At 46.1% G+C, this 25,266-nt stretch overlaps 1 protein-coding gene and 1 long non-coding RNA gene across 5 annotated transcripts in view; one reads left to right on the top strand and one right to left on the bottom strand.

Annotated features, from left to right (window-relative positions):
• Positions 1–3,304, bottom strand: part of TSC22D2 (TSC22 domain family member 2) — a 40,707-nt gene extending 37,403 nt beyond the window's left edge. For both annotated transcript variants that reach the window (XM_045030248.1, XR_006582193.1), the window contains exon 1: positions 762–3,304. In XM_045030248.1, the coding sequence (XP_044886183.1) occupies positions 762–2,725 (1,964 nt within the window). In that variant the 5' untranslated portion in view covers positions 2,726–3,304. The remainder of the gene's footprint in view (positions 1–761) is intronic.
• Positions 3,305–3,512: 208 nt separating this feature from the next.
• LOC123377394 overlaps positions 3,513–25,266 on the top strand; it is a 185,057-nt gene continuing 163,303 nt past the window's right edge. For 2 of the 3 annotated variants that reach the window (XR_006582195.1, XR_006582194.1), the window contains exons 1-2: positions 3,513–3,843; positions 24,482–24,741. This is a non-coding gene — a long non-coding RNA (uncharacterized LOC123377394). Of the gene's footprint in view, positions 3,844–22,519; positions 22,643–24,481; positions 24,742–25,266 lie in introns of those variants that run through there. The other variant, XR_006582196.1, reaches the window with a different exon arrangement.

The raw sequence follows: 25,266 nt of genomic DNA, 5'->3' as shown, positions 1-25,266 counted from the left end.
CACACTCCTTCCCCTGAAAGCCTCCTTCAAATTAAGGCATATTTGATTAACTTAGGCCACAGAACTTTACCCATCCAGCAAAACCTACAGGATACATGTTTGTTTTTTTAAAAATATGTATACTTTAAGGAATCTTAAAAGTCCATCTACATCAGAGGAAAAATAAGGGGAAAAAAAGCCACTTTGCAACTCATACAAATCAATTGATAGTATGCGCTGACTGTACCCTTTACTACAGTTGATAAAATCTGACAGTTCCAGTCAATATTGCCTAACAAAATGATTCTCCATTAATAATGAACTTATATGTGTATTGAGAGGATCAGATATTCCCTAAGAACGGCTATGCTAAAAGTAGAGGAAGGGTCACTTTGGTTCAACTCACTGGACCACTATGTAAAATAAATTTAAAAAGCTTATATTATGCTAATACATGCAAGTATCTTCCTAATTTATACTGCTATTGAACTTGATTTTTATGATCTTTGCAATCAAGGAATTTGGTTAATGCTAGTTCTCTTCAAATTAACCAAGACAACACACATTGGTTGGTCTCTGGAGCACTTTTTTTTTTTTAAACTACTACAATATAGCAACCTATTAGCAGTTGACAGCTTTGAAATGCATTCAGAAAGAGATGGGCAGGGGGCGGAAGGGAAGACTATTTTCTCATATTATATGCATTTGTTACCTGCTAACTACATGTAGGAGAGCAAGTAATTACATGAATTTTTAAACAGTTATAATAAAATGGTTCATACCTGTCTTCATCACCATCAACAGGAATAGATATGCCAAATACAGAGCTGGCAAGACTGTTCATAGGAGTAGTTGCAGGTAAATGAAGAGGATTTGTTAGAGTGTCTGGAATGGGAGGCTTCACAAGAGGCTTACTTTCAGCAATGAGAGAAAGTGGTGGCTGAGGTAGGGGTTCTGATTTTCTTCTAGTATCATCAATCTGGCCTACTAAAGTTTGAGTCTGACTCTGAAACTGTCCAAGGTTGGATTGTGGCAGACTTGTAACTACATTAGTTGTGCCTTGCATTAGAGAAAGTCCAACATGTTGTTGTACAACACTGGTACTCCTACTGACAGATGTATGGCTGGTCATCTGTGACTGAACTAAAGTAACAGGGACATTTGGCATAGTAACAGAAGTGGTAGACACACTAGGCACACTTGTACCGGGCACAACTGCAGGCACATTCTGAACTCCAGAAACTATAGCATGAGGAGCACTAGGCATTCCAGACACTTGACTACTTCCACCCATTTGATGCTGAGTAATGGATTTCTGTTGCACAACCCCTGTATGTCCAATGCTTTGCTGCACCACACCTCCCGGTTGCGGTATGACAGACTGACTAGGTGGAGTCTGGCCACTCTGCATCAATCCTGATCCCTGTCCCACTGCTTCACTAGGCTGTGGTGAAACTCCCATCATCGGTACTCCAACAGGTGAAGGATTCTGGCCAGCCACCTGGCCCACAGAAAGGCTGGAAGCCCCAGTACTTGGAACAGAGCTTGTAGTAGGTTGTTGAATAGTTCCTTGACTCTGCATAACTGTCATGTGTTGCATGTATTCTGTCTGGCCAGAAGCTTGTGTTGGCAGTAGATGCACTGGTGGAATTTGGGGCTGAGAATAAGCAAATTGCTGAGGTTGAGTCACTGGTACATTTGCTTGCTGTACCTGCTGCTGTGACATGGGCATGCTCGGTTGGGCTACTGTTACATTTGGAGGTGGCATACCCTTCCCATTAGGTGCCCCCTGTACAACACCTTGTGCATTTACCTGTGACTGGGTTTGCTGCGGCAGCACCACAGTCTGCTGACTCGTTACTGTAGCCCCAGAATACATTGGCTGAGCAGTACTTTGAGGAATGGCCCCGCCTATGGGCTGCTGCAGCTGCTGTTGCTGCCCAATGACAAAATTAGGTTGCTGTAAAGAGGGCTGGTTCATTTTCTCCGTCTGGAGCAGCTGTGACACAGCAGTAAGGGAGCTGTCAGCTAGGGACTCTGGGCCCTGTGCCGATGCTGGCACCGCCGACATTACCATGGAGCCCCCCGTGGCACCCAAGCCACTGTCTCTTTCCTGAGCAGCCTGCTCAAAGGTGCTGGTATGTCTAATGCAATCCCCAGTCCTGGCCAGGACGCCACTACTGTCCGAGTCCCGGTCGTAAAATTCCATACACGTCCATCGTCCCCGCCTATAGGGCTCCCCCGTACCGTGGTCCAGCTTGATCACCCTGAAGCGTGAACTGCATGCGGCCGCAGTCGTCTGAGACATGGTCCCGGGAACGGAAGCCTGCGCACTGCTGCCTCCTGCCGCCGCGGAGGGGATTTGGGCAGCAGTTACTTGGGGCACCGCGGTGCTTTTGGGCATGGCCCCCCCGTTAGCTGCAGCCGGCGGAGACGCAGCAGCGGCCCCCGCTGCCGCAGCCGCCAGCTGCCCATCCAGGAGAAGGTTAGGGGAGACAGCACCGGGAGTTTCGGCGTCACCCACGTTGTTGAGAGTCTCCTCGGAGGAACTCCTTTCGCAGACATCCTCCGGGCCGTAGTCCGTGGCCCGTGACACATCGAAGATCTCGGAAGAGACATCCTCGGTGCGGGACTCGTCTGGGTCGTCTAGGCTCTCAGTGTCCTCGGTGATGCTGCTGGCCACCTGGGCCGTGGTCACGCTGGTGATCTGGAAGCAGCTCTTCTTCTTGGCCGGCATCTTGGACATGGTGCCTCCTTGGGGAGGGAGTTCTGCCAGCAAGGGTGAAGCTGTCTGCACCCCGGGGAGAAGGCAGAGTCCGAGCCCGTCCGAGGGAGAGGCGAAGGTTGTCACGATCAATTAGCCGAGACCCGGACGCTATTATACATCCTCTGGCTTCCTCCTCAAGCGTCTGGATCAGCCACGGAGCCCCAAGCTCAGCGGGCACCACACCGGGCTGGTGGTCGGCTGGGCTCCTCCTCTTCCTCCCCCTTCAGCAGAGCTCCGGGCCCCTCAGCAAGCCTCCTCCCTCTCGCCGGACAGAGGATTGTGGTTGCCGGGCTCCGGGCCTTCTCTTTCCCTCCTGAAGCCAAGCGGCCTCCTGGGCCTCGCAGTGCGGCCGCAGCGGCAGTACCAGGTGAAGCTCTTCAGCAAGCTTCCTGCTCCTCGCAGCGCGGCCGGGGGGGGCGGCGTCCGGCAGCCCCGGGGCTCCTGGGCGGGCGAGCAGGCCGCTCGTGTGAGAGCCAGTCAGTCCCCGAGCGAAGAGGAACCACGGCAGTGGCGGCCGGGTGAGGCCAGGCCCCCTGGCTCCCGCCCGCCCCGGCTCTTGTAGTCTCTACCTGGAGATCAGCACCAGGCGCATCTTGGTGGGAACGAGCCCGCTCGCAGCGACCCCCGATAGTCCCAGAGGCGACAGCCGAGACACCCGCTCCGAGGCTCCGCAAAGCGGCAAGGGAGCAACCCCCGGCCCGCAGGCGGGGCGGGGTATCGAGCAGCGTTGGGCCCAGCCCCCGCTCGGTGCGCTCCGCACTCAGGCACCGAGGGAGCTCAAATTCAAACTGCTCACTCCCCTCTCTCAAGATGGGGCTCAAATTGTACGCAATGCATTGTGGGAAGAGCGACGACACTCACTCCCCTTTCCCAGTCCAGCACCGCGCTGACATCGACACGTTAGACCCGCCCCCTGCCCACGCACCGACGGACATTCGTTCCCAGGCAGAGCGCTGGGCGGAGCCTGGGCTGGGCTGGGCTACCGCACCACGTAGGGGTGAAAACTCCTCCCAGAGCTTCGTATTAACCGTTTGGAATGTTCCATCGGCTGGCGTCCCCCGCCCGCCCGGGTGTGGTATCGCCCTGAGGTGAAAGGGGTGAGCGCCCGCCTGCATGTTCAGGGTTGTGTGTTCGCGGGGGTGACGTCCCTTCCCCATCCCCAAACGGGCCCGGGTTCAGTACAGGGGATCTGCCCCCCACCGGGTCCCAGTGTTCACTACGGGGCTACGCCCCCCCCCCGGGTCCCAGTGTTCACTACGGGGCCACGCCCCCCTACCCCCCCCCGGGTCCCAGTGTTCACTACGGGGCTGCCCCCCCCACGGGGCCCAGTGGTCAGTACGGGGCCACGCCCCCTCCCCCCGGGGCCCAGTGTTCAGTACGGGGCCACGCCCCCCTACCCCCCCCCGGGTCCCAGTGTTCAGTACGGGGCTGCCCCCCCCCCACGGGGCCCAGTGCTCAGTACGGGGCCACGCCCCCTTCGCCCCCCGGGGCCCAGTGCTCAGTACGGGGCTGTCCCCCCCCACGGGGCCCAGTGGTCAGTACGGGGCCACGCCCCCTACCCCCCCCGGGTCCCAGTGTTCAGTACGGGGCCACGCCCCCCTACCCCCCCCCCGGGTCCCAGTGTTCAGTACGGGGCTGCCCCCCCCACGGGGCCCAGTGGTCAGTACGGGGCCACGCCCCCCTACCCCCCCCGGGTCCCAGTGTTCAGTACGGGGCCACGCCCCCCTACCCCCCCCCCGGGTCTCAGTGTTCAGTACGGGGCTGCCCCCCCCACGGGGCCCAGTGGTCAGTACGGGGCCACGCCCCCCCCCCCCGGGGCCCAGTGTTCAGTACGGGGCCCCTCCCCCCTACCCCCCCCCGGGTCTACGTGTTCAGTACGGGGCTGCCCCCCCCCCCGGGGCCCAGTGCTCAGTACGGGGCCACGCCCCCCTACCCCCCCCCCCGGGGCCCAGTGCTCAGTACGGGGCTGTCCCCCCCCACGGGGCCCAGTGTTCAGTACGGGGCTACGTCCCCTACCCCCCCTCGGGTCCCAGTGCTCAGTACGGGGCTGTCCCCCCCCGCCCGGGGCCCAGTGCTCAGTACGGGGCCACGCCCCCCTACCTCCCCTCGGGTCCCAGTGTTCACTACGGGGCTACGCCCCCTCCCCCCCACGGGGCCCAGTGCTCAGTACGGGGCTACGCCCCCTCCCCCCCCACGGGGCCCAGTGCTCAGTACGGGGCTACGCCCCCTCCCCCCCCACCGGGCCCAGTGTTCAGTACGGGGCTGCGCCCCCTCCACCCCCAGGGCCCAGTGTTCAGTACGGGGGTGCTGCCCCCCCACGGGGCCCTGTGTTCACTACGGGGCTGCCCCCCCCTCACAGGGCCCTGTGTTCACTACGGGGCTATGTTCCCTCCCCCCACGGGGCCCTGTGTTCACTACGGGGCTACGCTTCCTCGTCCCATGGGGCCCAGTGTAACGGGGCTGCGCCCCCTTCCCCCCCCCACAGGTCCCAGTGTTCAGTACGGGGCTATGACCCCCCTCCCCCCACGGGACCCAGTGTTCAGTACGGGGCTACGCCCCCCCCCCCCGGGTCCCTGTGTTCAGTAGGGAGATACGGGCCTCGGGAGCGGTACAGCGGATACTCCCCCTCCCCCTACAAGACCTGGGCAGAAGTATGGGGATATGCCCCTTTCCCCCACGAGGTCCCGGGTGCAGTTCGGCGACACGCCCCCTTTTCTCCCTTCCCCCCCCATCCCCCCCCGGGCCTCGGCAGGGAGCGGTATGGAGTTACACCGCCACCTTCCCTCTCCCCATACAGGGCCTCTGGAGCGGTACGGGGATACGCGCCCCCCGCTACGCTGGGTTGAGTATGGAGATACGCCACTTCCCACCATGGGGCAGTAGGCGGAGACACCGCCCTCTCCTCCTGCCCACAGCCCTCCCCCCCATTTCATTATGGTGCTAGGACCCCTGCATTTAGCATGGGGGTATGCTCCCTTTCTCCGCAGGGCCCCATGTTCAGTACGGGGAAACCCCCATTCTGCAAGACCTCCCGTTCAATGTGGGACTCTGTCCCCCCATTACCCCATGTAAAGTTAAGGGATATGGTCTGCCTCCCACAGGGCCCTGTGTACAATCTAGGGAGACATCCACTACTCCTGGCAGGTCCTTGTGTTGAATATTGGGATGTGTGCCCCCATAGCAACACCCAGTTCAATAAGCAGATGTGCCCCCCCCCATCTACTCCTTCATGATCAATACAGGGATATGCCCCCCTTCATAGGCACCATATTTAGGCACCTGAAGATAAGCAGAATTATTTTTTGAAGTGTTGACTTCAGAGTACCCACAAATTCTGTAGAAGTCCATGGAAGCTCCATGTTCTCAGCACTTTTACAAATCAGGTGACTTATGTTTGGGTGCGTAAATATGGATGTAAGGGCTGAACCTCAGCCACTTAGATTTAGAACTCCGAACTCTGTTTTTATGGTTTCAAAATTGTGTATAAGTTTTGACAGTTGGGGGGTCTTTCATGAGATTAATTAATTAAGTAAATTTCTGGGGCTGGATCCTTAATACAGAAATGCAGCCTGAAGAAACTACAAGTCACAACATGCAGTGCTTCATACTGACTAGCAGCTCGGCTGCAGTTGAATGCTAGAAATCTGCAGTCCTTCTGAGACGCACCTAAGTGGTGCACTGGCAGAGTTACAATGCCAGCAGTTACAGCGCTGCTCAGAGAGTGCTGAAGGGAAACCGCTGTTGTGTGTTCACACTGTCAGCTGCCTGCACAATAGCGTGTTCACACTTGTGGCACTTGCAGTGGTATTCGGAGCGGTGCACTCTGGGCAGCTATCTCATAGAGCAGGGGTCCCCAACCCCCGGTCCGCGGCCCGGTACCGGTCCGCGGCCTCTTAGAAACTGGGCCACGAACCGACCCAGTGGACCTCCCGCAGACGTGCCTGCGGGAGGTCTACCCGAGCCGCGGGACGAGCGCTCCCTCCGCAGTCATGCCTGCGGGCGGTCCGCTGCTCCCGGGGCTCCGGTAGACCTCCCGCAGGCATGACTGCGGACGGTTCGCTGGTCGCGCGGCTCATCTGGACCGCCCGCAGGCACGCCTGCGGGTGGTCCCCCGGCTCCGGTTGAGCTGCCGCAGCCGTGCCTGCGGGCGGTCCAGCTGAGCCGCGCGACCAGCGATCCGTCCGCAGTCATGCCTGCGGCAGCTCAACCGGAGCCGGTGGACCTCCCGCAGGCACGCCTGCGGGCGGTCCGGCTGAGCCGCGGGACGAGCGCTCCCGACCGGTCCCTGGTCCTGAAAAGGTTGGGGACCCCTGTCATAGAGCACCTCTTTCTCTTCTGCTGCTAAAACTTGTGGGAAGGCATAGAAGGTTGCAGGGCATCCTGGGTCTTGTTCCAATGACCCATGATGCATTGTTTCGCATCCCAGAAATCCCTGTGCTTCTGTCCGCATTTGGCGCCACAGTTTGTGTACTGTGCCCCCAGCCTCTTTGGGCTGCAGGAATGAATCCCGAACTGTTGACCAGTATGCTGCTCACTCTGACCAACAAGTCACGAGTGGCAGTGGCATTATTCCTTAAACTACAAAGGCAAGAGGAGTCTGACATTGATCTCACCACGCATAGTAACTATGACACGAGATTGCTTGTGGCATTCATGGAAGTGCTGACCACAGTGGAATGCTGCTTTTGGGCTTGGGAAACAAGCCCTGGCTGCAGAGCTTTCTGATGAGGAAAGCTACATTCATGGGACTGTGTGATGAGCTTGCCTCAGCCCTGTGATGCAAGGACATGAGAATGAGAACTGACCTGCATGTGGAGACGCACGTGGGGATTGCACTGTGGAAGCTGACTACTCCATACTGCTACCGATGGGTTGCTAAGCAGTTCGGAGTGGGAAAGTCTACTGTTGGACTTGTGTTGACGGAAGTGTGCAGGGCCATTAATTGTATCCTGCTCCGAAAGACCATGACTCGGGGTAACGTGCATGACATTGTAGATGGCTCTGCAGAAATGGGCTTCCCTAACTGCGGAGGGGTGATAGATGGCATGCATATTCCAGTTCTGGCACCAGATCACCTAGCCACTGAGTACATTAATCGCAAGAAATATTTCTCAATGGTTCTCCAGGCGCTTGTGGATCACCGTGGGCATTTCACAGACATTAACGCAGGCTGGTCTGGAAAGGTGTATGACACACGCATCTTTCGGAACACTGGGCCATTCAGGAAGCTGCAAGCAGGGACTTTCTTTCCGGACTAGAAGATTATCGTAGGGGAAGTTGAAATGCCCATTGTGATCCTGGGAGACCCTGCCTACCCCTTAATGCTGTGACTTCTGAAGCCATACATGGGGCAACTTGACAGCAGCAAGGAGCGCTTCAACAATAGGCTGAGCAAGTGCAGAATGACTGTTGAGTGTGTTTTTGGCCATTTAAAAGCCTGCTGGTGCTGCCTCTATGGGAAGCTGGACTTGGCCAATGACAATATTCCTGCGGCATGATATACACTCCATACTATTTGTGAAGGGAAGGGTGAAAGCTTCACTCAGGGCTGGACCCCAGATGCTCAGCACCTGCAGGCTGAGTTTGAACAGCCAGAGACCAGGGCTAACAGCAGGGCACAGCGTGGGGCCATAAGGATCAGGGATGCCTTGAGGCAGCAATTTGAAGCTGAAAGCCACTAATATTTGTAGATATGCTCGGGAGTGCAGTGCTTGTAATGCTAGGAGGTGATGGGTGCAGATGATGCAATATGTGGGTTTAACATAATTGTATGTTGCTTTGCAGTGCTCTTTTTGCTTTCAATTAATAGAATAAAGATTGCTTTCAAACACAATTCTTTTATTAAAAGACAACAGCCAAAGGAGAGAGTCAAAAAAACAACAACACATCAGCTGTGATGGGGTGGGGGAAGGGAAGGTCCCAGGAGGAGGAGGGGTCCCAGGATGGCTAAAGATTTGTGTATGTCCAGGGATCATATCCAACCTTCTCCTTTGGAGTACAATGCAGCAGGTGTGGTATTTCAGCAGGGCCAAACTGCAGAGGGATGGGTGTTGAATGTAGTGGGAGTCTGCAGTGCTGGACTGTCAGAGGGGAGGAGTGGAATGCCACAGATATAGACTGGAGCCAGGAGGTTCATAAGAGTGTGTTGGGGTGCATGGGAAAGAGTTTTGCGACAGCGGCTGCAGGAAAAGATGGCGTAGCAGGGTGGACCCTGCTCCTGCCCTGAAGGGGTTAAAAACAGCCCTGGGATAGGGCTCTGGCAGGAGAAGACAGCCTTTAGCCTGGGCTGACTGGGGAAGTGGCTGCAGCTGAGGCCACACCCCAAACTGAGCCACAGGCCTTATAAAAAGGCCAGGGAAGCCAGAAGCCCACTCAGTCTCTCTCTGGCCATAGAGAGAGATGGGCCTAGCTGCTGTGAACTAGAGACCAGATACCTGAGTGAAGCAGGGCTGGGGAAGGCTAAGGAGCTGGGGAGCTCCAGCCTAGAAAGCCCTAGGCTGCGGCCTAGCGAAGGGCCAACAGGTACTGGGGGTTGCAGAGGGCAGCCCAGGGGTAGGCCAAGGCAGCAGGTCCAAACCCTCCTAGCCAGTGATGAATAGGCTGATACTGCAGTCTGCCCCAGAGTGTGGGGCTAGACAATGACTGACAGTAGCCATATACTGAGGCAAGGTGGAGATAGAGGGTGGGGGTTCCCTAAGGAGGGGAGACCCAGAGAGAAAGGGGTTACTGCTGGGGGCAGCACCCCAGGTAAGAGGGCACCGGGTCCAGGGAGGGACACGGGGGGCCTGAAGACAGGTGGATCACCAGCCTGCAGAGGGCGCTCCGAACGCTGGAACAGAGCTAATTCCCCAGAGCAACCAGCAGGAGGCGCCGCAGGGGTGAGTCCGACCCGTCTACAGATGGGCTTGGAGCTGCTCGGTTTGAAGAGCTAGTATCGCTTGGGGCGTATCTGCTTGGCGCTCCATAACCTTTAAGAGCCACTCTGTGGATTCATTCTGGCGTACCTCGTTCTCCTTTCGCTCCCTCTTCTTGCTGTCCCGCCACTCCTTCAATTTCTGTTTCTCAGCGGCGGAGTGCATCATAACATCACACAGGAAGTCCTCTTTAGTTCTTCGCCGCCTTCTAATTCTGCACAGCCATTCAGGTGCTGATAACAAAGAGGGAGGCTGGGCTCCCAAGGTCATCTCTGTGAAGTTTAAATGCAACATTTTACAGAAGCAGGATTGTTTGCAACACAGTGAACACTGATTCAGTGATTTAAAACACAGCCAGTACTCACACACCTGACTCTAAGTGGCTGACCCCAAGCAAGCGCACATGAGCTGCAAGACCTCCAAAATGGTGAGTAGCCACAGGGGCAGGGTAAATCACTCTTACTGGACTCTGCTGTACATTGGGCACGTGGCTTTTGGAGAGAGCCAGCACGGTAGGATGGGCCTGATAATCATTCCTGTCCCCACATTTTCCACAGGATGTGATCATTATGGAAGCTATTTTGCTGCTGAGGGTGAGCAGGGAATCAAGGGAAGTTCTTCTCCAAGCCTGTGTCTTCCGCCCTGGCCCCTATGCGGCTCGCCTGTGTGCAGCAATGGTCGTCCCTCCAGCATGACAGCACAGTGGTGTGGGAAAGTTACCATTATTGGGGCAAGTAACAAAGCAGCTCTACTGAAGAACCTGCAGCCGTGGATTGCCCAGTGTTTCCACAAGAGTTTCCTGGAGAGGGAGTCAATCAACAGCCTGTTCCGCCGCTCAGACTAGGCATGTGCTGCGAGACAAATCTGCAACCCTCCTGCCCCCAGCAACTCACTTCAGCAATTCCCAGAATCAAAGCCACTTACCAGTGCCTCCTCTCCTGTTTGTGCTTCACCAAGATCTGACAGTTGTGACTGGCAAGCCTCCTCCGGGGTAGAAAAGAGCTCCTGGCTGCATGCATCTCTGACCTCCGAGTCATCCTCTGCCTCTGGGTTCCCCTCCCACTCCACATCCTCGTCCAAGATTTCCTCCTCCTGGCTCGGTCCACTTTCGACTAGCACGCGAGCCACCGAAGTATCCACAGTGGTCTTCGCAGTGGAGGTGGGGTTGCCACCAAGTATCAAGTCCAGCTCTTTGTAAAACCGGCAGCTCTAGGGCGCAGCACCGGAGTGGTGGTTTACCTCCCGCGCCTTGTGGTAGGCATTCTGCAACTCCTTCACTTTGACCCTACAGTGTGTCCTGGTCCTGGCGCCTTTCTGTCATGCATTGTGAAATCTGTGCATAGGTGTCATAATTCCTACAGCTGGAGCATTTGTGCTATTTCGGTGCTCTTGCTTCAAGATTAAATCAAGAAGTACAAAGGAAACCACAGAAAACAAAATATTTAGCTGAAATTTTCTGAAAATGTTAAGTTTGAATTTTTTTTACAAAGGTTTAAGTATAGGGTAGACTGATTTAAATGAAAGTGATTTACATAATCAATTTTAATCATGATTTAAAAAAGCAAGCAAGAAACCTTGATTTAAATAATCAATTTTAATCATGTTTTTCATTTGGAGTTTTTAGTTCTTTTTCTAAAAAAGCTTTGATTTTGGTATTTAGTAACAATTACAATGTCTGGATTTGCAATTCTGCACTGTCTGGTACTTCTTTTTGATAACTAGGATACAGTAAATCAAACAGTTATTTGAGAAATTATATACAGTAGAACCTCAGAGTTACGAATACCTTGGGAATGGAGGTTGTTTGCAACTCTGAACAAACCATTATGGTTCTTTCAAAAGTGGGCAGCTGAACATTGACTTAATGTAGCTTTGAAACTTTACTATGCAGAAGAAAAATGCTGCTTTCCATTTATTTATTTTTTTAGTAGTTTACATTTAACACGGTACTGTACCGTATTTGCCTTTTTTTGTGTGTCTCTGCTGCTGCATGATTGCGTACTTCCAGCTCCAAATGAGGTGTATGGTTCACTGGTCAGTTCATAACTCTGGTGTTAGTAACTCTGAGGTTCTACTGTAGCGTAAGTTATGTTTCTTAATTCTTATGTTTTTACATTTTTTATTATGTTAGAAAACTATGAATAACGTATTTCTAGATGATTTTTTTTTACTTGTGATTTACTTGTGAACTCTATTTTGATGCAATTTGAATTCAATGCAAAATGTACAAAACAGCATGCTATTTTTTTTATTAAATAAAACTACCTTAAATGTGATGGATAAATAAAAAAAGTTTATCAAAACATGTTTTGCATTTAAAGTTAACTGATTTATTAAAGGAATTAGTATCTGTAGTTAATAAATTGAATTGATTCTTTCTATTCACCGTATCCTTCAAGATTTTAGAACTAGTAGATTTCACCCTCTTATGTCTAATTTTTATTCTTAGATTGGAAGAGGAAAACAAGCTCTCCTGTTTTTTCAACTCCCAATTGGTTTCTTAGCTTTGAATGAACTAGGCATTGAATTAAACTAGTTGAATAAGCTGAAATTAAGAGAATATTCTCTCTACACCTGCAGAAGAAAGGTTACTGGCATCAGAAGCAGGTTTAGCACTTTCCCAAACCCTGGTTCTAGGCACTTAGCCAGTCATTTCTACCAGTTCTGTAGTTTGCCTTTCTTTAAAACTTGGTAGCAAACATGAACTTCTTTAATATTAGTTTTGTTGTATTTAATTTAAAAGATTTAATAGATTATAATAAATTTAGGCCTAAACATAGATTGACAATTTTAAGTAGGTTTATCTCTAAAAAATACATTTAATTAATTTAATGTAAAAATATGTAAATTTAATTAAATTATTGCTTAATATTTTATTAAATATTTAATTACAATCTAATTATTTTTATCTAAAATTATTTATTTTTATCTACCCTGCTTAAGTAGTCACTTATGTTATCTGAACTGATGTCTGTCACTCTCAAATTGGCTTAATATTGGTCTGCATAACTTACTGAAATGCTCCACTATTGGACGCAGCCAGGGCTTTCCTCCTTCTGTAGGCATGGCATTGCTTCAGAGGGCCGCCAGTTGGGACAGAATTCCAGCTCACAGTGGCTGGCCTCGTCCAGTGACTGACCACCAGTGTTTTCACTACATTTGTAGAATCAGGAGTGAGATGCTGCCAAAAGTGCACTCTCATGCCACGGCGGTACTGGGGGCTTGGAGTAGAAAAGGTAGTACAGACTTATTTATATATTTACTTATATTTTGGTGTCAGAAACCAGGGTGGATAAAAATCAATGATTTAAAAAAATAAAATAAAAAAAATCCATTTTTTTTATAAGAACATAAGAATGGCCATACTGGGTCAGAGCAAAGGTCCATCCAGCCCAGTATCCTGTCTACCGACAGTGGCCAATGCCAGGTGCCCCAGAGGGAGTGAACCTAACAGGTAATGATCAAGTGATCTCTCTCTTGCTGTCCATCACCACCCTCTGACAAACAGAGGCTAGGGACACCATTCCTTACCCATCCTGGCTAATAGCCATTAATGGACTTAACCTCCATGAATTTATCCAGTTCTCTTTTAAACCCTGTTATAGTCCTAGCCTTCACAACCTCCTCAGGCAAGGAATTCCACAGGTTGACTGTGCGCTGTGTGAAGAAGAACTTCCTTTTATTTGTTTTTATTTAAACCTGCTGCCCATTAATTTCATTTGGTGGCCCCTAATTTTTATATTATGGGAACAAGTAAATAATTTTTCCTTATCTACTTTCTCCACATCACTCATGATTTTATATACCTCTATCATATCCCCCCTTAGTCTCCTCTTTTCCAAGCTGAAAAGTCCTAGCCTCTTTAATCTCTCCTCATATGGGACCCGTTCCAAACCTCTAATCATTTTAGTTGCCCTTCTCTGAACCTTTTCTTTTTCTTTTTAATTAAGATACATTTTAAATTAAGATACATTATAGCTCAAAGATATCTCATCATGGAATAGGAATTATAAATTCTAATTCTATAGTATGAGACAATATATTCATGTAATGTTTAAGAAAAGTTTTGTAAATAAATTCCAATAGTTCATGGATTAGGGGACCCAATTTTATGGGGTGCTATCAGCTTCTATATAGATTATTCAGGTCAGTGGTTCTCAAAGCCGGTCCACCGCTTGTTCAGAGAAAGCCCCGGCCGGGCCGGGCCGGTTTGTTTACCTGCTGTGTCCACAGGTTGAGCTGATCATGGCTCCTACTGGCCACGGTTCGCCGCACCAGGCCAGTGGGGGCTGCGGGAAGGGTGGCCAGCATGTTCCTCGGCCTGTGCCGCTTCCCGCAGCCCCTATGTGCCTGGAGCAGCGAACTGCGGCCAGTGGGAGCTGCGATCGGCCGACCTGCGGATGCAGCAGGTAAACAAACCAACCAGGCCCGGCCTGGCAGGGCCTTTCCCTGAACAAGCGGCGGACTGGCTTTGAGATCCACTGATTTAGGTTAATCTTTCTACCCAACATCAACCCCAGGGGATTCAGTCTAGAAGATACCATCAGAGATGCTTAGTTTTGCAGTTCTCAGACTGTGAATTTGTGTCCCCAGAGATAATATGCTTATTAACAGCAAAAATGTTTTTAAATAAAATAATATAATATATAGAGGGGAGAAATAACAGACCTCAACCCTATTGTCCCTCTACAAATTTGTGTACACAGAGTCATTCCCTTACCTCTCTCTAAAAGTGCAAAGTTTCAAAAAGTTCAATAAATAGAAGATTGTTGGGGGTGGCATAGAGCTGGACAAGGAGAAGAAGTCTGGAGATAAATGTGAGAAGGGAGGGACAGGCAGCAGAAACAAAAGTGAAACTGTTTGAGCAGCATATTTCAGAAGTCTTGAGGTCTTTCTGAGTGTAGCCTACATTGATTTGAGATCTACCATACTATTCTCTCACTAGATGGGAAAATCTATAATGGCAGCAGGTCGTAAAAGAGACCCAGTTTGGGAACATTTTAATGAAGTTCCTCTACCTGTGGATAAGACAGGTATGCGTGCAAAATGCAAACAGTGCAACAAAGAAATTCAAGGCCTGGTTGGCCGAATGAAACTACATCATGAGAAGTGATATGAAAGGAACATGTTTGAGCATGCAGGTTGGTAAACTTTTTTATTTCATACTTCTGTCTTAAGGACTGCCTGTCTTCCTTCTGGACTATTATTGAATTCTCATGTTTGAGCAAAAAATATAGTTGTTGTTCTATGGTACTATAATTTGAGATACAGTTGTGATAAAAATAAATAGCTGAAATAGGCACATCTTCCTTTTATAATTTCACCTTTAAAGTAGTACTGAGTGTCAGTGAATGCAATGAATAATACTAAATGAGCAGTATAGTAATAATAATTAAATAACTGCATTGACTTATTTTGTTTAGGAGAATCCATCCTCAACATACAGGATTCTGAAGACTATCCACCTTCAAGATCACCATCATTTTCTATAGTTTCATAGTTATCCGCCAATGATAGTGTTTCAGTCACATCATGTATTTCACATAACCACAGTATATCACCTGTAGCAAAAAGAAAAAAAAATCTTCATCATCCAGAAACAACCAGAGATAAATTGTGATAAGAACCAGCAGATTACAAAAAGAGGTCGTCGTCTTCTTCTTATTCACTCCCTGTGGAGCATAAGGCGCCAACCACTCTCTTCCATTTGTTATGTTCTTGAGCGAGACAGCAGATTTCATCCCACTTCATTCCCATACCTTTCATTTCCTCTTCAATGGTCCTTCGCCACGTCCCCAATGGTCTACCTCTCCTCCTTCTTCCTTGTGGTGTCCATCGTAGGGCAATACGAGGGTGTCTGTCAGCATCCATTCTCAACACATGCCCCAGCCACCTCCATCTTCGTTGTTTGGCTTCATCCACTATATTGTTGATGCCCATTAATCGGCTCACTTCAACATTGGTGATACGCTGCGGCCAATGTATGTTAAGAATTCGCCTAAGACACCTTCCTTCAAAGCCCCGAAGCCGACTTTCTATCTTCTTGTTGGTCCTCCATGTTTCCGCCGCATAGGTCAACACAGAGCGGACGTTCGACCTGTAGATCTCTACCTTGGTTTTCATTTGCAAGATGGTTGACCTCCAAATATTCTGAAGTCTATAGAATGCATTTGCTGCAAGACCGATTCTGGTAGATATCTCCTTCTGAATATTGCCATCAGCCGATATGTAACTACCAAGATATTTGAAGTCGTTCACCTCCTCCAATTCTACATCACATAACACTGTCTTCGTCGAGCTGGCTGTTTTTACTTTCATTATTTTGCTCTTACCGGCATGGATATTAAGTCCTATGCACCTTGCTACTCTACCTACGCTATCAGTCTTCTCTTGGAGGTCCGTCTGAGAGCTTGAAATCAGGGCGATGTCATCCGCAAAGTCACAGTCTTCAATATGACCAGAGGGTCCCCATGCGATCCCTCTTGGCCTATCTTCAATGGCTTTCCGCATCACCCAATCTGTGACCACAAGAAATAGAATGGGCGAAATAACACACCCTTGTCTAACTCCCGTTCTCACATGGAACCACTCGCTCTGCTGTCCTTCATGACGAACACAACACTTATTGCCGGCATACATATCTTTGAAGATGTTAATCACTTTCGAAGGGAATCCATATATTTTTAAGATATTCCAGAAAGATGGATGGTGGACACTATGAAATGCCTTCTCGAAATCGAGATAATTAATGAACAGTGGCGAGTTCCATTCAAGAGATTGTTCCATTATTGTACGTAGTACAAATATCTGATCAACGCATCCTCTCCCACTCCTAAATCCTGTTTGTTCTTCCCTCAGGATCTCTTCTACTGCTTGTCTTATTCTCTGTAACAGAACTCTGTAGAAAACCTTCCCGAGCACTGATAACAAGTTTATACCTCTCCAATTACCACACAAAGACAAATCACCCTTCTTTGGTAATTTCACGATGATACCTTTCTTCCATGCTTCAGGTACCTTCTCTTCTTCCCACATCTTGTTGAATAGCTCCTTTAGAATCCCGGCACTCATATTCAGGTCGGCTTTTAGCATTTCTGCGGTTATTCTATCTTCACCTGGTGCCCTGTTTGCTTTTGTCTGTCTAATAGCCTCTTCTATCTCTCGCTCTATGATAGGCCCACATTCTACCTCCATCTGAAAACTCGTTTCCTCTATTTCAACTACCTCTTCAGGATTTGATCTATTTAAAGTCTCTCTAAAATGCTCTGCCCATCGTTTGATTTGTTCTTTCTCTTCTATCAATATTCTCCCATTCTTTCCTCTAACCGCTGTTGACCTATTGCTGAATCCTCAAAAAGAGGTAATTGATGAAAAAATTGCCCGGTTTGTTTATGCAACAAACTGTCATTTCTGTATGATTGAGAACCCACACTTCATTAACATGGTTCAGTCATTAAGACCATGATACAGTCCACCCAAGAGAGCAGACGTCGCAGGCAAATTGCTGGATAAAGTGTATGAAAGAGAAATTGAGCAGTGTGCAAAAGGTCTAGAGGGTGAAATTTTTAACCTGAGTCTTGATGGGTGGAGTAGTGTCCACAATGATCCTGTTGTATGTGCTTGTGTGACAACAGAAGAAGGGAATGTCTTCCTTACAGAAACAATTGATACATCAGGAAATGTGCACACAGCAGAATACTTACAAGAAGTAGCAGTAAAAGCTATAACAAACTGTGAAAAAATATTCAAATGTCTGGTATGCAGCTTGGTCACACACAATGCTGCAAATGTATCCAAGATGAGAAGAAATTATTTAGATGACAGTGAAGAGAGTCCCAAGCTAATAACAACATATGGTTGCAGTGCTCATTTGAGGCACCTCCTAGCCAAAGACTTCAGTGTTCCAAAAAAAAGGCTAATGTTGAAATTGCAAAATACTTCTGTAACAACCACTTTGCAGCAGCTGCTGTGAAAAAATTGGGAGGAACCAAGCTAACTCTCCCACAAGACGATGGAACTCAGTAGTGGATTGTTTTGAGTACTATATCAAGAACTGGCCTAATCTGATGACAGTTTGTGAACAAAATCATGAAAAAATAGATGGCACTGTCACAGCCAAAGTTCTCAACATTGCTCTTAAGAGAAATGTTGAACTCATGCTGAGTACCCTGAAGCCTATTTCTGTAGCCTTGAACAAAATGCAGGGAAATAGCTGTTTTATTGCTGATGCTGTTGGAATTTGGAAGGAACTGAGTGAGATCTTAAAAAGAGAAGTATGCAATGAAAGAGTTAAATTACAAGCGTTAAAAAAAACAAATGGTACAAGCACTATCTCCAGCTCATTTTCTTGCAAATATTCTCAATACTCGGTACCAGACTCAAACCTTAACTGCTGAAAAAGAGGAGTTGGCTATGACATGGACATCCATCAATCATCCTTCCATAATGCCAACTATAATAAACTTTCAGAGCTATAGGTGAACAATTCAAGAAATATATGTTTGCTGATGATGTTTTAAAGTCACACCAGTGAACTGGTGTAAGTCACTTAGGCACTTGGATTCAGAGACTGTTGAAGTGATAGTCTCACTTTTAACAGCAGTAGCTTCTTCTCCCAGTGTAGAAATAATATTTTCTTCCTTTGGACTAATTCATTCCAAATTGAGAAATCGTTTGGGACCTGAAAAAGTAGGAAAGCTTGTTTTTCTTTTCCAGATTATGAACAAACTGGAAAATGAAGTTTAAGATGACTGAGTTAGCTGCAGAAGCCAATATTTTAAGTTTCTCATGTTGACTTGTCTGACGTAGTCGATTTAATTTTTGTTGTTTTTTTAAAATATTTCATTTAACTATTTTAGTTTAAAAATTTTAACAAAAACAAACCTGATTTTAAAAACTTGAATGTTTAACTAAATTAAAAAAATCATATGCTTGATTTCTTAAAATATTCTATATTTGCTGTTAAAGAAAAAAATCCAGAATACATTGTTGTTTTAGTTAAATAAAACAATTTAAATGTCTGTCTGGTGATGTTCTCCTCCTAATACAGCATGGCAAGAAAATCCTCCAAATAGTATTGATTAACCTGTTGAATTGGAGATAGTTCACCTCCCAATGACTTCATAAATATCTGCTTCAGTTACCTTTGGTAAATGAAATAACCAAACAATCATTCATTTTCTGATATAGCTGTAAAGCTAATCTGAAAAGTTTTCAAAATAAATCACTTTTAAAATGTATAGTGTGTACCTTCTAAAAATGAAGCCTACATCTTTCTCTGACTTGTTAAGAATATATATTAAGGTTATAACAACCAACAAGAATGCACTTTTATGTAGAAATCCCTGATTAAATCGAGTCTTCCTGACTAGTGATTTTTTAAATCAAATCCCCCCTGTCAGAAACACACCAAAGGGCTCCCATCCATGGCTCTGGGGGCCCTTGACATATGTTTAAAAGCCTCATATATAATAGGATTTTACAATATCTAGACAGATTAAGGCATCAGCACTTCTGCTTTCCCCCACCCAGCCAAATTTCACCTAATCACTGTCCAGCAGACCAGAATGACTAATGATCATGTGTACCACATTTTCTGGTCAGTCAGAACTTACGATGTCTTGGCCCTTCGAATAAATGGGCTTTGCAACATGCCCATTAACAAATTTGAGCTGGGGAGAGTAATCCAAGGAAAAGGGGTCATCAATCCAAAAAAAGTTTCCATTTTCATCTGAGGGAGAACCAGCTTGATCACATTGCAGATCTCAATTGCAGTACCGTGGCATGTGAAGAGAGGCAGTTTCCTAGGCAGGTTACAGGTCATTTGGGGCTTCATAAGTCAAAAGCAACATGATGGGGTGATATTCTTCTTCTTTTCTCTACTACCATTCAGAAAGTGAGCAGAATAGTTTAGGTGATGCTCCATTAGCAGGACAAGGTTTGAACTGGTAGAATCAAAATGTTCCATAACATTTGGAAAAGAGAGTTTGGGTGTGGCCAGCACTCCTAATTGATTAAAAGAACTGTTCTCAAGGAATCCCTCTGAAGGTAAAGATTTAGGGTCTTCACTAGCAACATTAAAGCACTGCCAAGGACATGGCTGTGTAGGTGCAGCACCATGAGGTGTTTTTTCACACCCCTGAGCGAGAAAGTTGCAGCGCTGTGAAGTGGCAGTGTAGACAAGGCGTTAATTACTCGAAACTTTGCAACCTAAATACTAGGCCTGACTACATATGAATGTTATTCTGGTAAGGTAGAGTGTGAATTTAAAGCAGAATAACTATTCCTGAATATCTTCATGAGTAGAAAAGCTGTAGGAATGGGATGTACTGCTTTTCATGGCAGTGAGGTAAATTTACATAGATGGAATACACGGTAGTGTGCTACAAGGTTTTATTGGCATATGTTTGAAGTTGGCTTTAGAAGTAGCAAAGTGATGAGTAAATTAGGTAGAATAAATTATAAAAAAACCATTTATACTGCAGCACTCCATCATGGATTTTGTATATGCCAAATATTATGCATAAAAATATTTGAGTGTTAAAAAAGTAATTGATGCTACTTTTTCATATTGCTTTACCTGTAAAGCCAGTTGATTGTGGGTCCAAATTGTGAGGAGGAGGATGAAATTCCTTATTTGATGAGGAATGGGTGAAGAAGGGAACATTTATTTGACAAGTTAGTTTGTTTTTTTTTTTAATGGCAGCTATTTGAAACTACTTGGATGTTTTGAATATTAGACGTAGTCACAACAGTGGTGGATTAGAAAGCAGAGGGAAAGTCACGTGGCTAAACGTGTTTGATAACGTTATTTATCATATGGCTCTGCAGTTTATAACATGGATACCAGGGAGGTCAGCAGGAAATCTGTTGATTTTTTTTCAGGTAGCTTTAGAGCTCTCCTCAATGAAAGGTATTAGGGTTTGAGGTTGTCTATAGGCAGTCAGGGTAATGAGCTGTTTGGAATAGTTTACAGTTTGGAATAGTTCTTCACATCTTTATTTAGCAGATCCTAAGGCAGAGTAAAAGCCTTTTAGTCATAGAAGTGAAATAGGCTCACAGAGCTTCTTATGTCACTGTTAGTTGGGCTTTGAGTGTGGCTTGTGCCAACTGGTCTGTTTTCCTGTGCCTCTACTTTATCTGGCACAGGATATCTTTGAACGATGGCGACCTTTGAAGGAAGTTTCAGGTAGGGGGCATGTAGTGGCCAATATGTCAGTGATCAAGGATAGGTAGTTGTACAGATCTGAAATCACTTTGGTACACTGCGGCACATTTAAAAAATATTCAGATTGCAGGCATTTGAGCATTTTTCTCATATATAACCCTGGCCAGTTATGGTAAAATGTTTCTGATTAACAATAAATCTTATGGGGTAATAGTGCTCATAAGAACTACGTCCTCATCCACAAGACAGAGATAAGTATTACATTTACAAATGGATACCAGAACACAAGAATGAGATAATATAACAGATGCTCTGAAATCAGTTAGACTGCTTGCAGTGTCTTTTCCTTAGCGTATGCAGGTGGCAGGTGACCAGGATGCATCACCAAATTTGGTCTGCTGGTTGGATCATTAGCTTCCCTGGCTTGGACCAGTACTAATCAGGAGTGCAAAGTGAACTCTGATCCATGCCACCCACTTGCAGAGTAAGGTTCTATATTCATCATGGGTCAGGATGGCATAACCTGGTTTTAAATAAGTTATTTAAATCTATCAAAAATTGGTATCTTTGAAGTTGTCTCTATTCTAAAACAGTATAAAATTTCTCAGTTAACTACATTTGTTCATTATTATCATTATTTACATAATATGGTATTTGTACCTGTTACTTCACAGATAATAACATGCTAAACAAAAAACCAAAGTCCTGCCCCCAAAAGCTAACAATCTAAAGGCACAAATGGAGACAGTTATAGCTAGCAAAGTGTGGTGTGGAAATTAATGCTGATGAGTCTAATGAATAGGCAGGCTCTTAGAAATGATTGGAAGGAGAAAAGGAATCCATACATTTATAAGTTAGTTGGAGTTCACTGTTAACATATGGGACAGCATTGTTCAACATTAACTATTGCACAGTAGGCTTCCAGATTGGGAGAACAGATTTTTTTCCCTCAATACATTATTTCAGAATAGAAAATTCTTTTTTTCTTTCTTGTAATTTTGATGTCATTATTATAACACTGATATAGAGCATAGTTTAACATATGTGAGTACTTGTTTGCAGAGTAGAGCTGGCTTTTGGTTTATATAGGCTTGAAATTTAAAGTATCAAAGAAGTATTCCTGCTTTTGTACCCAATAATACACACCAGAACATCCAACTCATTTCCCACTGGCACTGCGTAAAATATATTGGCATTTAGTGTTAGGAAATCCCAAATCCTGGATTGAAAGAGTTAATCACTAACCACTCCATTCATGAACAGTGTTTACACAGGGATTTTGATGTAACTTGAAACTACCCTGTAATGAGCCACTTTCAAGCAAGCTATAGTTAATAAGTATTCATCAGCATGGGTTATTTGACTGAAATTTTGTGTGGCCCAAGGGAGGGGGAGGGGAACTTGATAAGGGATGGAAAAATAGGGGAAGGATGAGGAACCAGAATGAACAAGACACACTGATTCATTAACAAAACAGAAAGGTTTCTAAAAAGTCAAGTATAAAAGTTGCTTCAGCCCCAGGGTAGGTTGGCTGAAACATACACAAATAACCCATACAATGGCCTTGGCAGTGTTACAGGGATAATATTTTTGCAAGGTTGAACTATTACTGAACAATGTTCTAGTATATTGGGCACAAGCATACTGGTACTTTTATTCAATGTCAAGCAAATATGTATTCCTTTTTTGTTTTGAACAAAAATATCTGCCAGGGTCAGTGAAAAGAACATCCCACATAACTCATGTTTGAGTTCTTATGTGTACCCAACATATCGATGTAATACAGAACCCTCTGCCTATGCTGCATATGCCCAGGTATGTTTTTGTGGAATCCCTCTACAAGGCTTCAGTATCAGTGAATTATTAGTGACTTTCGGCACCAGTACTTCTTCCTCTTGAGTACTGAAAGTACTTTTCTGTATTTTAACATATGCAGATCTCATTCATAGCTCTCATGCAGACAAGTATATCTAACAACTGAGGAGGCTGAGATAGCAAAAGTGCCACCATCAGTGTAGCAAGACTACAGTGAAGCAATTCACCAGTAATATACCATAAAGACAGCCTGCTTCCCTCTGTTGAGGACTAGTAAACGTTGTTTCAGTTAATTTATAGTGCTAAAATATTGTTTGTTTACTAATATGTTAATACTAAGTAATACTAAGATGCCTAGTAGTAACATTTATGACTAGCTAGTGGTTTTCAAGACAGTGTTTTACAACATATCAAAGGGAATCAGGCTGTCACATTTTTTCCCCAAAATGCAATGGACTGATTGATACATAGGACTGCAGGGTTCATTTTTGTGGCTTTAGGACAGTGGTGAGCTGGAGCCGGTTCCCACAGGTTCTCAAGAACCAATTGCTAAAATTAGACCTCTGTGGAGAACCGGTTGTTAAAGGGCCAGGAGGTGGGCAAAGAACTCCAGTCCATAGGCTGAATCACCCTGTTGTTCCCAGGATTCCCAGCTGGGGAGGCTGAGGCTCCCCGGGCCCCTCCCCTGCTTCCCCCCAGCTGCAGGGGCCCCCAGCCCCACAAGTATGTCTCCCCCTGCTCCAGCCCCTCCCCCGCTCCCTCCCCCCTTAAATCAGAACTTTTTATAGGGAACCGGTTGTTAAGATTTTGGCAGCTCATCACTGCTTTAGGATGATAATTAAGGAAGATCAATAGTGTGGGAAGGCAGCATGGTCTGTAGGCTACTGGACTGAGAATCAGTGGGAGTAGGATTTCACCTGTGGTTTCTAGGCCCAGCTGTGCTATTAATTGGCAGTGTGACCTTGGACAAATCACTTCCCCCTATATGTCTGTCTTACTCTTCCCACCATTTGTCTGGTCTCTTCAGACAGTAACTCTTCAGGGCAAGGACTATCTTTTACTACTTGTTTGAACAGGCTAGAACAATGGACCTGCAATTTCAGTTGGGCAAAATAACAGAAAATTGATAAGCAACTTATTTTTATTACATTTGAGCATACTGTTGGGAGTTACTAAAAGACAGCTTCCATATATATGAATTTAGCTATATCACTGTGATATTTTGATGGTGTCCTTTCTTGCAGATGAGTTCTGTATCAAGATCTTAAGCAAAGAGCTGAAAATTAAAATCAAATAGCTATAGCAGAATGTCTCTCCTTCCAATGGACAAATATGCATCTTCCAATTTATTAAATTAAGGGTGCAAGAAATGTGAAAATTCTTGCCAAATACCTGTTGTATTTTCCATGATTGACAATGCAACAGGTATTTATTGTAGAGCCTGTAATTTAGAGTTTGAGTAAAAGTTCACACAAGGATGAGATGCTGTGCTGGTCTAAATATCATATTATACGAGTCAGCTTGAATTTTAAACAGCAAAATAATGGACTAGAATATGTAGGAGAAGAAAATGAATTGCAGGCTAAAGATTGCTTAGAGGTGGGGGCAAAGCAGAACAAAGCAATTTAAAAAAATGGAATTAGTTACTTGAATGGCTAGTTTGGATTTTTGCATTTATAAAGACCACACTAGTGTAAAGAGAACCAGCCAATAGCAACTGGTGTGTTGATTTTCAGGCTTTGCTGAAAGTCTCATGGGACTTAAGCATGACGCTTTCCCTTTTCATGACCCTGAAAATTTGTTCTAATTGTCTTTGTGATGTTCTTGTTTTCTTTGTAGAAATAGGCATTACATAAAGAAACTCCCAAACAGTGTGAAAAGAATTATGCTGAACAACTGAAAACAACAGATGGAAACATTCATGCATACGGAAACGTATACTTAAAGTGCAAATGGGAAAGAGTAAATGTTATGAAGTCTCATCTACTGTTCTGATTCTGACTCAACTAAAGTCAGTAGCAAAACTCATTAAATTTCAATGGGAGCAGTGTTTTTCTCAAACAAGGCATGTCAACCTCTATCATGGAACATTTGTACAGGTAAGTGAACAAGTCTTTAGTTTAATATGCTCTTCTGTGTGCTTGTTTTTTTATACTTATCCCATATTATTTTGTGCTGCTTCTGTTCCAGCTGTTTGACTGTAAGCTCTCTGGGGCAGGATTTTTTTCTCTGTTCAGCACACTCTGTTGGAAAGCATTGTACACATCTAAGGCACTATATAAATGATTAAGACAAATAGTAGCATGATGTGTACCAATTTCATAAATACTGATGTTTCAGCAGTATGTTTTGTAATAATCCAAGTAATTTTTAATTATTTTTGGGTTGTACGAGCCCGTCTGTTTTTTATGTTTTATTTGGCTGCTCTCATTTACATAATTGTCTCATTAGGGCGTACACTTCAGAGTCTGCCAGAATTCAGACAATGTGAATAAATGTTTTGTTTTTCACTTCATCTTGAACCATATGCAATTTTAGAGGCAGAAGAACCTAAATTAGTACAGAAGAAAAGTCAAATCTGAGCAGTAAGTCCAGTATGATTTTGCCTTATGTTATTGATGCTG

Source organism: Mauremys mutica, chromosome 9, assembly GCF_020497125.1.
Source record: "Mauremys mutica isolate MM-2020 ecotype Southern chromosome 9, ASM2049712v1, whole genome shotgun sequence".
Taxonomy (NCBI): Eukaryota; Metazoa; Chordata; order Testudines; family Geoemydidae; genus Mauremys; species Mauremys mutica.
Note: the sequence above shows the minus strand (reverse complement) of the source record. Positions and strands in the feature narration are given on the sequence as shown.